The sequence below is a fragment of the Carcharodon carcharias genome, chromosome 18 (genome assembly GCF_017639515.1).
Source record: "Carcharodon carcharias isolate sCarCar2 chromosome 18, sCarCar2.pri, whole genome shotgun sequence".
In the NCBI taxonomy this organism is placed as follows: Eukaryota; Metazoa; Chordata; class Chondrichthyes; order Lamniformes; family Lamnidae; genus Carcharodon; species Carcharodon carcharias.
This window is the reverse complement of record NC_054484.1, coordinates 34,348,905-34,362,729: the sequence shown is the minus strand read 5'-3', so window position 1 is coordinate 34,362,729 and position 13,825 is coordinate 34,348,905. Positions and strand designations below refer to the sequence as shown.

General features: G+C 39.1%; 1 protein-coding gene across 1 annotated transcript in view; it reads right to left on the bottom strand.

The window, feature by feature from the left end:
* Positions 1-609: 609 nt before the first annotated feature.
* Positions 610-13,825, bottom strand: part of tomm70a (translocase of outer mitochondrial membrane 70 homolog A (S. cerevisiae)) — a 36,103-nt gene continuing 22,887 nt past the window's right edge. The window contains exons 5-12 of the mRNA XM_041211903.1: positions 11,853-12,007; positions 10,637-10,844; positions 8,503-8,637; positions 7,926-8,033; positions 6,598-6,714; positions 5,790-5,887; positions 3,661-3,783; positions 610-1,933 (exon numbers count right to left, since the gene is read on the bottom strand). Of these exons, the coding sequence (XP_041067837.1) occupies positions 1,780-1,933; positions 3,661-3,783; positions 5,790-5,887; positions 6,598-6,714; positions 7,926-8,033; positions 8,503-8,637; positions 10,637-10,844; positions 11,853-12,007 (1,098 nt within the window). The 3' untranslated portion in view covers positions 610-1,779. The remainder of the gene's footprint in view (positions 1,934-3,660; positions 3,784-5,789; positions 5,888-6,597; positions 6,715-7,925; positions 8,034-8,502; positions 8,638-10,636; positions 10,845-11,852; positions 12,008-13,825) is intronic.

Sequence of the window (13,825 nt, the reverse complement as noted above, 5' to 3'; positions counted from 1 at the left end):
TCTTACCTTCTTGTAAGAGTTAGGGAGTACACACAGAAAAAAATGGAGGGGCTGAGATAATGTGCAGAAAGCTGAGATCTCAAGATGCAAAAAGCTACTATATGAATTTTTTCCATTCTTTTGAGCTATCTATATTTGTATTAGGAAATACTAGGGGACAAAAGTAGTAGCTGTTTCAAACAAACTGAAATGTTGTTCTTGAATTCCTGTGTCCTGGGAAGTTTATTTCTTATTTTAACTCCGTGTACTGGCACTCTTCATAGTGAATAGGAAATACTTCTGGAGGCTGGTTTTCATCCAGGCACCCACTGCTACTGTCGATGAGTCTTTTGTCAGAGGCACCTGTCATCACTTTGCTGATACTAACCAAGCCTCAGGACTTTTGACTTCTGTTGGCACCAGCTCATTTGGTGTCACCTTCAGAAGATACACACAGTCTTGCTCAGGTTCATATATGGTGCAGGTGCATTCCACTTTCATGAGGGCAGTCACAGGTCTATACATTGTTTATTGATGCGTTATTGCTGACAGTAACCATTTTCATTCTGAATGTAATATTTATTGGATGGATGTATGTTGAATGTCATTTAATACTGTTCACACTGACCATTTTCATTCTGAATGCAGTATTTATTGGGTAAGTTTACACTATCAGTCATTTACAAAAAAACTAGTTCAATAATTTTTTTCCAGTGTATTTTCCAACATTCTTTTTAATAGCCATCAGTTCTTGAAAACACAATGGTTTTACTGAAGAGCACATGCTTCCATCAAGGGCCTTTTCCATTTCTACATCAATAGATTAGGCCAGACAACCATAACTTTGAGCAAGTTCAAAATAAAATTCACTGTGCCTCAGGCCTGCACGTGAATACATTAAAATGGGAATGGAGAAGCTTCTGTCTCTAGGCCACATTGGCAGCCTATGCAATGCCATCTCTAGAGGCACAAATTTTTGCATCAATTATGTAAACAGCAAAACGCACTGCAAAGCCCAGAATCTTTCCATGTCAGCATACCACTTGCTTTTTAAAGACCCCCCAAACATCTTTTAATGTCATTTTTACAACAACTTCTCACTGGATACCGCAATTTTATTAGAGCTCTATTGTACAACCATATCCCACTGGATATGCTTAAATGAATACTTTGCAAAAGACATTTTCAGCACAGAATAACTGAATTGGTTTTCTATAAACGTAGAGAGCATTATCTCTACCACGTCAAACTATATACCATATAACGCATACATTTTTGACTTGGACCATCAGAACGTTTTTAAATATTTGACATACCATGGAACACATTTTGAACAGGTTAGATTTAAAAATGCAAAGATAATTGCAAACAAATTTATTGTAGCCCATTCCCAACTCACGCAACTGAAAATATGAGCAATCACAGTTTTATCTAAATTTGTTGTAGTCAGCGATTTATATCACCATCTTTTACTTTTAAGGGAGAGCCAATCTTGTACTGTGCAGGAAGTTTTTTTTTTTAAAAGCACATCCTCGTATATGAAAAAAAACCATAAGATGTTTGTGTGGCCTGATTGCATTAGTGTGAAAAGAAAGGGTTTTGTTCAGTGCCATAAAAGGTTAATTCCACTTTAAAGGCCAATTCGAGTGCAATTTTTTGCACATATTCATCACCAACTACTTACGCATCCAGACAGAAACCATAAACGAATATCACAAAGGTTGTTGTGGCTTTCAACAGTTTATAAAAGTTATCAGAGGCTTAACAGAAGAACAATGGGAACACTTTGTATTTTTCAAATCACAGTGTTGGGGGCTTCAATCCATATTTTTTAGCAACTTCCGTCTGTGCATATGCAGCATCACAAAGCGAATACAGATGGGCCATCTCCATTTCTGACTTGGCCAGGTTAATGGCCTTGCTAAACATATCGATAGCCTTAGTCAGATTTCCTCTGTAAACAGATTTTAAAGCACATTTAAATTAAGATGCAAATGCTATGAAAAAATGGTGCATTTCTGAAGAACAATCAATGCAGAAGATAGATGTACTTTCTTGAGGTGCATCCACTTAAAAAAATCTAACACCCATCTACCAAAGAACTTACTATTTCTATGGATGGGAAATCATAACCAGTTATGTTTTCTTCCCTGGATTTCCATTAACACATCGGATCAAGAGCTTAATTCAAACACTAATATTGTTAAAAAGGGTCTGCTTGTGGTTAAACAACTAGTTCCCTAGATTCTAGAACAGCGCCCCTCCCTCGCAGTCATTGTGGATTGGAAACTAGCCAACGTAACTAATTTATTCAAGAGGGAGGGAGAAAACAGGGAACTAAAGGCCAGTTAGCCTGACATTAGGGAAAATATTAGGGGCACAGTGAAGAGACTTATAAAATCATAATATAATTGGCAGCGTCAACACAGATTGGTGAAAGAAAATAGGGTTTGATAAATCAGTTTAAGTTTTTATTTTAGGTTTAACTACCAGGCTGGTTAAGAGGGTGCCAGCGGATGTAATGGATTTGCATTTTCAAACAGCTTTCGATAAACTGCCACACAACTTATTACAGAAACATATTAGCATAGATTAAGGATTGGTTAAGGGACAGAAAACAATGGGAATGAACAGGTCATTTTCAGGTTGGTACACTAGAACTAACAAGGTACCACAATGATCAATGCTTGGGCCTCAGCTTTTTAAAAGCAAGGATGCAAGGAGGCTGCAAAATGATTAAAACAGGTAAGTGATAGGGCAAAAATGTGGAGAAGTGCAAAAATAGAAAAGCGGAGTATTTTTTTTAAATGGCAAGAGACTGGAAATGTTAGCATTCAGAATGACCTAAGCCTACCTGTTCAAGAACCACAAACTTAATGCGCAGGAATATCAAGCAATTAGGAAAGTAAATGGTATGTCCCTTTATTACAAAGGGATTTGAGTAAAAGAATAAATAAATCTTACTACCAACACATGGAATACCATGTACAGTTTTGGTCTCTGTACCTAAAGGAGGATATATCCATCTTAGTTAGGCGAGTGCATCGTAGGTTTACTCCACCAATTCTGAGGAAAGACTGTACCAATATTCTATGGAGTTTGGAAGACCGAGAGGTGATCTCATTGAAACAAAATTCAGAAGGGAGGATGCTTCCTTTGACTCGGAATCTAGAATTGAGTTTTACAGTTTCAGAACGAAGGGCTGGACATTTAAGCCTGAGATAAGGAGAAATTTCTGCACTCAGGGAGCTGTGGTTGAACAGAGCTCTCAATCCCTAATTGTCATTAGAGAGGTGGGAGTGTGCCACCTTCTTGAACTGCAGCAGACCATATGGTTTAGGTACAACCACAGTGCTGTACGGGAGTTCCAGGATTTTGACCCAATGACGGCAAAGGAACAGTGATATAGCACAAAGGATGCTGTGGGGTTTAGAGGGTGGTGGTTCCAAAGCATCTGCTACTCTTGTTCTTGTCGGTGGTAAGAGGTCATGGGTCTGGAAGGTGCTGTCAAAGGCAAAGGTGAATTGCTGCACTGCCTTTTTTTATTCTTTTACAGGATAAGGGCATCAGTGGCTAGACCAGCATTGATTGCCCATCCCTAATTGCCCTTGAGGTGGTGCTGGAGATGGTGAGACGATTTCTTGAATCACTTGCTTGGAAAACAATTCATTAATAAATTACCTCTGGACTTCAATAGTGCCCATGGTCTCATAAGCAAAATCACATTTATTGTCGATCTCAATGGCCTTGCTGATTAGTTCTAGGCCTTTATCCAAATCCTGTTTCCACTGAAGCTGAAGCAAACTAAAACAAATTAAGTAAATACAAAGTTAGTGTAAACAAAAAAAAACAAAACAAAATAGGTACAATTCAATAACTCTGTACAAATTGTTTGTAAAAAGCAATATTGATAGAACAAAAGGAAGACATACCAACTTTCCTCAATGCAAGAACTCTGGATTGGCTCAAAATTAAAAAAACAAATCATGGTACACAAGTACTACATAGGTTCCTCTAATGGGTTGGAAACTTTAGTTAATGAATAAAACATGCAAACTAGGTAGGTCTAAGGTTCAAGCTATGGATTGTGCAAAATTAGTTGATCTCAGCCAAGATAGCAAAACAAACAGTAGTGAGTCTTGATATTCCTGGGATGGGGCAGAAGAAACACTTTAGCTAGCTATACACTGACTCTTGCTGGGAATGTGCTTTTACAAATGCGTTTTGGTGACAGGAATGGGCTCAACTAGGCTGGTCTTACAATTGAATTATCTGCTCACAGTTCCAGCCAAGGTTCATACCTAAGTAATCCCACTTGAGAAAGATGCTGGAGTGTATCATGCAATGGTCTCCTCAAAGGAGACATTGGCTTAAGAAAAAATTGGCAAGAAAATAAATGCATATGTTGTGCCACTAAGCTATACAGGACAATAATTTTTCAGGGTAAATTCTTGTGCCTGAATAGGCCAATTTCAGCTAGACCACAGTGGGGTGGAATATTACAACATTTTTTATTCGCTCATGGAATAAGTATGTCACTGGCAAGGCCATCATTCATCACCCATCCCTTATTGACTTGGGGCAGGTGCTGTTGAGCCATCTTCTTGAACTGCTGCAGTCTAAGCTTCTCTTCTGATAGCTGGCAGGGATGGGGTGCAGCAAAAAAAGATCTTTGAGAGAATAATCCCAGAGTTCTCAGTCCTGACTGGTACCTTCAGTGGAAATTCCACATGTGCAGAGTTAATTCTTGCCTATGATAACTAAAAGATTAAAAAGGACACTGCTGCCTGGACAACTAAGCTCCAACATGAGAGTGTACCATCAGGTGCAGAGGTGGGAGGAAAAATATTGGAACAGGCAAGCAAATTATTAACTTGCATGCTAAATTCATTTGAATTATCATGTATGGAAGTAGAAAGTAAAAGGAAAATCATCCTTAGGCATTTTTCAATACTAACACTCCCCCCTTTTCTAAAAATTAGCTGCGCTTTGCATCCAACAATTTGGACTGAAATTTCCCTAGACAGCATGCCCATGTCTGAGTACTAATGTCAGCATTTAAGGAGGATTTCCAGCCCCAGCTCTATCATATATGTCTATTCATTATGATATAGTTTTGTGAGGTTAGCAAAGGATCTAATAGGGTATTAATGCCCAAATGAAGAATTTTAGGGTAAGCTAAACATTAAAAGCAACAATTATGGAAATTTTCAATTATGCTTATTTGATATAATACTGCAAACAATATTAACATAATGTCATGTCACGTGTGCTCTGCCTGAAGACAGATCCTTGGTTCATTGCTGGCTAATGCTTCATTCTGGGCTGTTTTCTTGACAGCTTTTGAGAGTGGTGGTTTGTCATTGCCTTCCATTCTCAGGAACAGGTCTCAATAAGGGAATTGAACCTGTGTTGTTGCCATTATTCTGAACCACTCGTCTAGTCAACTGAGCTAATGAGCCCCCATTGACATAATAAACAAGATTCAGGGAAGACACAGCCCCTGCATGCCCATGGCGCACAATCTCAAAATAAATGTACAGAAATTCAAGCTCATGACAAATATGGATAAATCTATACCTAAATTACTTTTTATATATTTTCAATTACTAGAAGAACTTGGGAATCTTTTCTTGAGCAGTCACTGATTGATTATTTTGGATAATGCATAAATGAATTCTCCGTTCATGTTTACTTAGTGTGGAGGATTAATTAGAGTGTTAGCACTACGTATTTGTCTCTGATAGGAGATGGGGTACAGTTAAAATTATTGGGCTTATTCCAATTCTTATAAATCACAGGTCACTTACCCTTTGTGAACATATGTTGTTGCATTGTCTGGCTCCAGTTCAATGCACTTATCGTACATTTCATCTGCTTTGCTAAAATGTTGCTGGTCAGTTAAAGCCTAGAACAAATTTTTTTTGTCAAATGTTGCATTGTTATCTAACATGCATCTAAATAGAATATAGCAAACATTAAAGTTCAGAATGCTAACAAACTTGAATAAGAACTTTCATTAATATAACATTTACCACATCCTCAGGATGTTCCAAAAAACTTCACAGCCAATTAAATTCATGGTCACTTATAATATGTAGGGAAACACAACAACTAATTTGCGCACAGCAAAGTTGCAATGAGCCACAAGCTAGGATAATTTGTTTTTGGTGGCATTGGTTGAGGGATAAAATATCGGTCTGGACACCAGAAAATCTCTCCTGCTGCTCTTCAACTAATACATGATTTCACTTCTATCTGAGTGACAGAGCAGGATATGATTTCATCATCTGACTAGAATGGGTTGATAACTTAGCCGAGACGAGGACACTGGCTTCTAAACGACTGGATGCTGAATTGAGGCAACAGACCTTGTTTGTGTATTGCCAGGATGAACCAAATGGGTTGAAGTGCCTTTTCTAAACATGCCTTGTGTTTTACGAAGAATCAAAAAAAAATTAGCATCCTCACAGTAGTTTGAAGGACTTGTATTTTAACCAAATAAATTTGCTGATGTTTGCAACTAGACACAGAAAAGTATTAAGATGTCAAATGTTCAATTCTCTTTACTCTGAACACAAATCCTGAAATAACCAGTATTAAATGCTGAAGGCTTACCTGAGCATACAATGCATAGCCCTCTGCACAGTTGGGAAAATTTTTAATAACATCTTCAAAGCCTTTTACAGCCACTTGAATCTGCAAAGGATTGCTTCCAGTATAGGCCTGACGATACTGGAATAAAATATATTTTGAAATGTATTTCAGTTGGTATAAGGTGCCCAGAGAAATTTTTGTTGGAAATGTGAATTTATATAATTTTTTCTTTTATACCTAAAAAGATCAACTGTGTATAAGATTTAGACATGATGAGTTGATGGTTGTTCAACATCAAATCTTACAGTGCCCTCCACATAGCATTATATGCTTCCACATTAAGGACCTGACTTTACAGATTTCTAGGATGTTTCACGTAGGGGTTATGCTGAGTAAAACAATATCCAACTTGGCACACTCAAATTAGCTCAGACAGTGCACTGAATACCATTATCAAGATCTATAGCTAGTATTGACATTGTGTTCATGATCAGCTCCACATCACTTAGACCCTATAACCCTTGGTTTGAAACTTATTGACGAACAAAGTATCTTCGTCTGCTAAGAATCTAGAGCTCAGCTCTAAATTAAAACTTTGTTCTGTGTGCAGATGGCAGGAATGGAAGAGAATCTGGAAGATGGGACAAAGGGACAGTTGCTGAGAAGACCTTTGGAAGATTATTTGAAGATAGAGGGAGGTGACAAGCCACAGATTTTGGGTGGGGGTGGGGGGGCAGGGGAAGAAGAGAGGAGGGGGCGAGGCAGCTGAAGGGTTGGTCATTTATGGTGCAGTAGAACATAAGTAGGTTGGTACTGGAAGAAGCGGGGTGAATACAAGAAACACAAGGCCAGAGAAAATCGGAGTTACAGAAGAGCAAGGCCATGAGAACTTAAAAGGTCAATTTGATAAATCACAATGAGGATCAGCACAATTGGGAGGGCAAAGAAGATAGCTTCACAGACATTACAGTGGACAAATTTGGCTTGTCTAGGTCTTGAATTCAGACAGATGTTGAAGGTGGTAGAAATTGTTATGAGGGTTAATGGAAGTCACGGTGAAGTAAACCTGTGTGTCCACCAGCACTCACATGAAAACTATTACTAGTCTTCCAGATAATAACTGGGTAGCATGTAAATCATCAACAGCAAACTCTAATCAATCTTAAATGGGTAACTCACTATGTGGCTACCAGCAATATACCAGTCAGAAGAGTAAAGCATTTAAGGTTATTTATTAAAGATCCTTGCTTGGTTTTTGTTTCACAAAAATATTACAACAGTTTTATTATGCAATAAGACAGCCATCTGTAACATTTTTTTCAGAACAAAATTAGAACTAGACCGCTTACCAATGCAAAACATTTCTGGGCCTGAGCTAGAGCTGAATCTGGTCGTAGTCTAATACACTCATCAAAATCATCAACAGCCTCCCCAACATTGTCGAGTAAAATCTTCAGCTGTAAGCAAAAATTTAGCATTACTGCATAATCATATGATCTGCACTGACTTTGAAATTAAAGCAGACGCCACCCCGTGTCCCAACAGAATGTTGCTCCACTACTTCAAAACTTTCGATGCTAAATGCAGAATAGAAAATGGAGGTAATAAAGGGAAAAAAGGGTTCTAGCCTAATCTGTTCCTTCCCAAACAGCTTTTACCATCAGTTCATGATTGGGAGTGTCTAATGGAAGGCAGGGCTATCAGCTATGTAATCTGAAAGTTTATTTCAGTTTACTATCCTCAACCAGGGGTGGACAATAAGTGTAGCCATGTCAATACCACTGGCATCTTGATAATAGATAAAATTAAGGCAATTTATTGTGGTAAAATTGTCTGAGTGGTTCACTTTTTCAATTAATCAGAAATTTGCTAACTGCTTTCGCGCCATTTTTTGAGACGGGTTCAGGCAATTGTAGCTCTTCCTACCTGTCCTCGATGATGGTAAACATCAGCATTTTGAGGATCAATATCAGCAGCCATGTTGAAATCTTGTGTAGAAAGCTGAGATTGCTGCTGCTGCATGTACATGCTTCCACGCTTGATCAATGCATTAGCACGCAGCTGGAGAACAATCACAAACAGTACAACCATCATAAGTTCTTCTCATTGTGCACATGTATTATATGAGAGACTGGTCATATATTCTTGCACTCAGTCACCCAGATTTTGGTAGCCATTAAGATCATGCTGTCATTCTATGTTGCAGCAAGTGGACAATAATTCAAGCTTTACACAAGGAAAAAGGGAAAAATAAAATGTTCAGTTGGATGGTCAATATGATTCTTAAAGAATTAATGAGACTTCAGAACCACTTTCTCTTTGCTGGATTAGTATGATTCTTCAGTCATCACTCACTGCATTGAATTGATTTACTCTAATGCAATTGCTTTTGTATGTAATTTTGCTTTACAGGGTTTGCTTTCTTTTTAAAACTCTATTATATTTGAAAAATGAACCCCAAACATGGTGGAGGGAAGCATGGGAATTCTCCCAACAGCCAGGTCTGCGAAGACCCCACTAGAGACAATAACTCCCTGAGCAATGTGAAAGACCCTATCTCCTGCACTAAGACAAGCCCCTGACATTCATTTGCTGGTGATGGGACGTTAAATCTAATCACTTCGGCTATGAGACAATGGCCAAGGTAGCTTTGCAGACATGAGCTAAACAAGCGACCTTTTGGAATGCATAAACAACAGCCTTATCTGGATTCCCCCTTCACTGACAGTGGAAAGAGAAAGTCACATAACCAGAAAATCCCTTTTGTGTGTTAAAAAAGACACACTTTTGCAGAATTGATGATGAACTGAAGACAAGCAGGCTGAAGCTGTTGCCTTCTCTCTCTTCACCCTTCCTGGTAAGCTTCGAGCTCTGCTTGCTGAGCGAGACCAACAGAAGCATACCAACTACGATCGGAAACCTTTCAAAAATATAAATTCTGCCCAACGCCACTGTCTCTAGAGGAACAACCAAATTAATCAGCTACAACTTTAAATCGAAACATTAGGGTAGGAGCATCTGACCAGAGTCACCGAGCCACTGACCATATATTCTTATGATTTATGGACTTGAACTTAATAAACCTATCCTTCCTCATGCTGTAATCTGTATTTGTGTGCGCGCATGTGTGGTAGTTGCAGTGTATTTTATTATTTTATCCAAATCGGTGCAAGTACAATAAAGCTAACTTCTTCCTTTGTTAAGTACGAGGAAGCCTGTTCCTAACAGTTCTTTTATAAGCACAACACTGAAACAGGTAAACACTTACAGAATTGGCAAAGACATCCTTTTAAATTAAAAAGCCCTATTATGATCAAACAAGGAGTGGGAAAAGAGGGAAGCCATTCAAGCCCTCCTCACCTGGTCGTAACAAAATAAAAATTAATAATACTAATTATGTTTCCTTCACTCTTCAAATGACGTTTTGTACTATTTATTTTAACTAATCATGTCAACTTAGTTTAGTAGCAGTACTCTCAAGAGTCAGAGGCTATATGTTCAAGCCCTACTCCAAGCCCTGCTGTTTTCAAATCAGGCCTTAAACAGAGGCCCCATGCATAAACTCTCATGGCGCTTTTTTTTATTTACGAACTAAAGTTCTCCCACTATCCTAGCCAACATTTATCCATCACTCAACCAACATTATCAAATTAAATTAACTGGCCACTTATTTCATTGCTGTAGGAAAGTGGTTGCTGTGTGATGCTTACTTCAAAATCAATACATTTACTTTGTGGTACTTTGTGACATTGGAGATGTAAAAGGCACCAGACAAATGCAAGTTTTTTTTCCCTTTCTCTACTATTTTAAACATCACTCCTTGCAGTCTCACTACTTTCTCAGCTGGTCAAAAAAACCAAGGACCTCCTTCAAGAGAGGCTGGTCACAGCTGTGTAGAAGATCATTTGATAGCATACTGTGATTTTCTTAAAGAATGTTCAGAAATTGAAGAAGGAATTATTTTTTAAATAAATGATTGCAACTGTTTTAGCAAGATGCAACTACTTATCCTTATTCCAACTCTGGTTAAGTGAAAGGGAGATTTGCATATAACACCTACCTTTACATTTGCATCTATCATACTAACAACCATATCAAGGTCAGGTTGAGCAGCTGTAGCATTGCCTATCAGCAAGTAGAATGTAGCCCGAAGCAATAAGGCTTCAGCCACATATTTTCCCTTAGTCTCTATTTCTTTGGTGCATTCGCTAATAATTTTGTCATAATTCTCTTCCTCCATGTATTGTTTTGCCTTCTGGTATCCAGATCTGAAAAATATAAAAATATGCTATATGACTAAATTGCACCATCTGGTTTATTTCCACCTAGTCCCTTTATTAGTCTGATGAGGTCATTGGCCTTTTTAGCACAAGTTAACAACAGCCGTAATCATTAGCATTTACCAGGCTGTGTTGTTTCATTGCATGTCTACATTTATTAGATTTGTTCACGTTGGTAATTGTTTTCAGGATATGACAAAAACACAAAGACTGAGAATTCAGTGGTATTACTTTGATTTGCATCTGCGATCCTATGTAGCCAGTAACATTGCAGTGCTCATGTACAGCTACTTTAAAATTTCTTTACAAGGGAGACTGTTTTGAATGTAAAATTTGATTCTACAAGCTGTTATTGAAGCGCAGGTACTTTTAAGGAGTAATTACAACATTGTTTGAAAGGAGGACTGGCAAAAGATAGAGACTGGAATTGGACTAGATGGCTCGAATACTCTAGGAATTCATGTTGCAGTAAGGTTCCACAGGTATCGTACGGCCGTCTAGTAGCCTCTCCCGTAACCATTTTCAGCAAGTCCTGGACACTCAACTATTAAAGATTCATTGAAGGCAAGGTCAATCCAACCATCCCCAAAATACACTTCAAGCAGCATGACTAAATAATCACCAGGAACAGGAACAAAAACAGAAAATGCTGAAAAACTCAGCAGGTCTAACAGCATCTGTGGAGAGAAAGTTAATGAAACGTTAATTCTGTCTTTCTCTTCACAGATGCTGTTAGACCTGGAGTTGTTCCAGCATTTTCTGTTTTTGTTTCAGATTTCTAGCATCCGCGTTATTTTGCTTTTACCAGGAACAGGAAGCCTCACTAATTATTTTCTCCTGTCTAGCTGAAGGGTGTTGTAAGCAATGTAAAGCCTGCTAACCTAAGTGTGATGAATTCACTCACGATGTATCATGGATTAAAACTGGAACCTTTCTGATCTGTACCCTATTATATAGTGCATTGGGGCTTGAAAAAATACATTTTTACATGATCACCTTTCTGTTCCCCTGATGTCAGCAGCTTCACCCTCCTTGTCTTTGTCTTCATCAGGCTTTTCACCTTTAAGTAAAGGCTGAGAGATGATGTCATCAGTGAAAGAATTAAAGTATGATTTGATGAACTGTGGGGAGGGCATCAGTGGCTCTCTATTCTATAACAGGGAAGACAAGAATTAGAAAGCAAAGTCATTTCTGTAACAGTAAAATACAGTTAAGTAACACAATCACATTGATCAGCTTGAAATGGGCCTCAAAAGAAATGCTAACCTGTGTAAAATACACTGATGTACAAAATGCAGTGTGCACAAAAATATGGTCTCTTTTGTAACACTGCTATCAAATGCAAAGTTGTTTATATAGTGTCTTTCTGATTAAAAATGTTATTGAATGGCATGCAAACCTTCCCAAAATTCTCACTGCCAGTACTATGTCTCTAGCAATTTAAGATTCTCTCTATGTTTGCCATAGATCAGATAATCTCTTTTAAACATCCTGGCTGTTTGGCATTTTAATGCTGCTTGCAGCAGCACTTTTCCTAGAGACAGAGAAAAAAAATTATCCTAAATCAATGTTCTACAGCTTTCAACATAATGCACCACGTTTGCATTAAGATGCTACTTCCGAAGGCAAAATAAACAAAGGATTCATTCTTTGTTATTGATATCTATTGCCAGTTCCCCCTCCCCTATGTTCTCCATTCACAAATCAATTTTACCTTTTCACAATATTTATTCCTTCCTTTCTCACTCATCTCTTATTTCACTTTTTCCCTTGCAAACCACCATCTACTGCGAATATTGATTTATCTGCACTAACCCCTGTAATTTTTTTAATACCTGTTAATCATCTGGTGACCCATTCCACAACACAGTACAGTGCTGCCTTTTCAAGGCCAACATCTCTTAATATTCCAAGGTCACCTCAGACAACAGGAGCAACTCTGATTTCCTTTCTGCGATCTTCTCCAGCCCATCCCACTGCTCTCTCCATGCTCAAGGCATCTGACATAAAGACTGTAAGGACTTAAATGTACTTCTCTGTATGAAGAATTGAGGACATCTATCTACTCTGACCTTCCTCCGTTCCCAGCCTGCTCCCATGCCCATCGTCCTCCAATCACCCACTAACACCTATCCCTGGTTCATCCCATGCTGACTTCCACCATCACTAAATTTAATTTATGTCTATGAAGCCCTCAACCTCCTTGGCCATAGCATTTGATTACCTAATTTTGGGATCTTTGGAATTGTCTTCTGCATAACGTAGAGAATGCTCCATCGTTGGGTATATTTAAGGCTGAGACACAGGGAGGAATTTTCTGAGCTCACTGGTGGCGGGCGTGATAGGTATGGAAAATATGGTGGGACCTGCTTCACAACGGTGTGAAGGTAGGTCGCAATCTTCCACTCAGGCTGTGTTTCTGGCCATCATTAGCCCGCGGGGAGCTAATTGTAATACATTAGTGTATAATTAAAAGGCCATCCCGCCAGGCTCATGGAACCCCGCTGTATCGTCCGTCCACATCAGCTAGAAAGCATGCCGTCGTGTTTCACAACAGCACGCAGGTGACGTGCACTTGGCAGCCTTCACTTTAAAAGAACTGAGGTGAGTGAGCAGCAGTATTCTCCATAGCTCGCCTGTTGTTTACAGACCTCGGGGAGAGAGAGAGGGTTTGGGGGGGGGGGGGTGGCAGAGGAAACTGATGCCTGGCCTTGCTGGCGCTGCTGAGGGGTGGGGGATGTCTGGGGGGGCAAGTGCTGGCCAGCCCCGCAGGTGACTGCTGAGGTGGGGAGGGGAGGTCAAGTGCTGCATTGGCGCTGCATCCCGCGCACAGGCAATCAAGGTGGGGGCAGGATAAGTGACAGAAATGACCACATATTACGGACACCTGTATAAACTGACATGCCTCTGCAACTAAGACATGTCAGGCGCAGCCACAGTGATACAATTGGGATCAGGCTCCTAGCTGC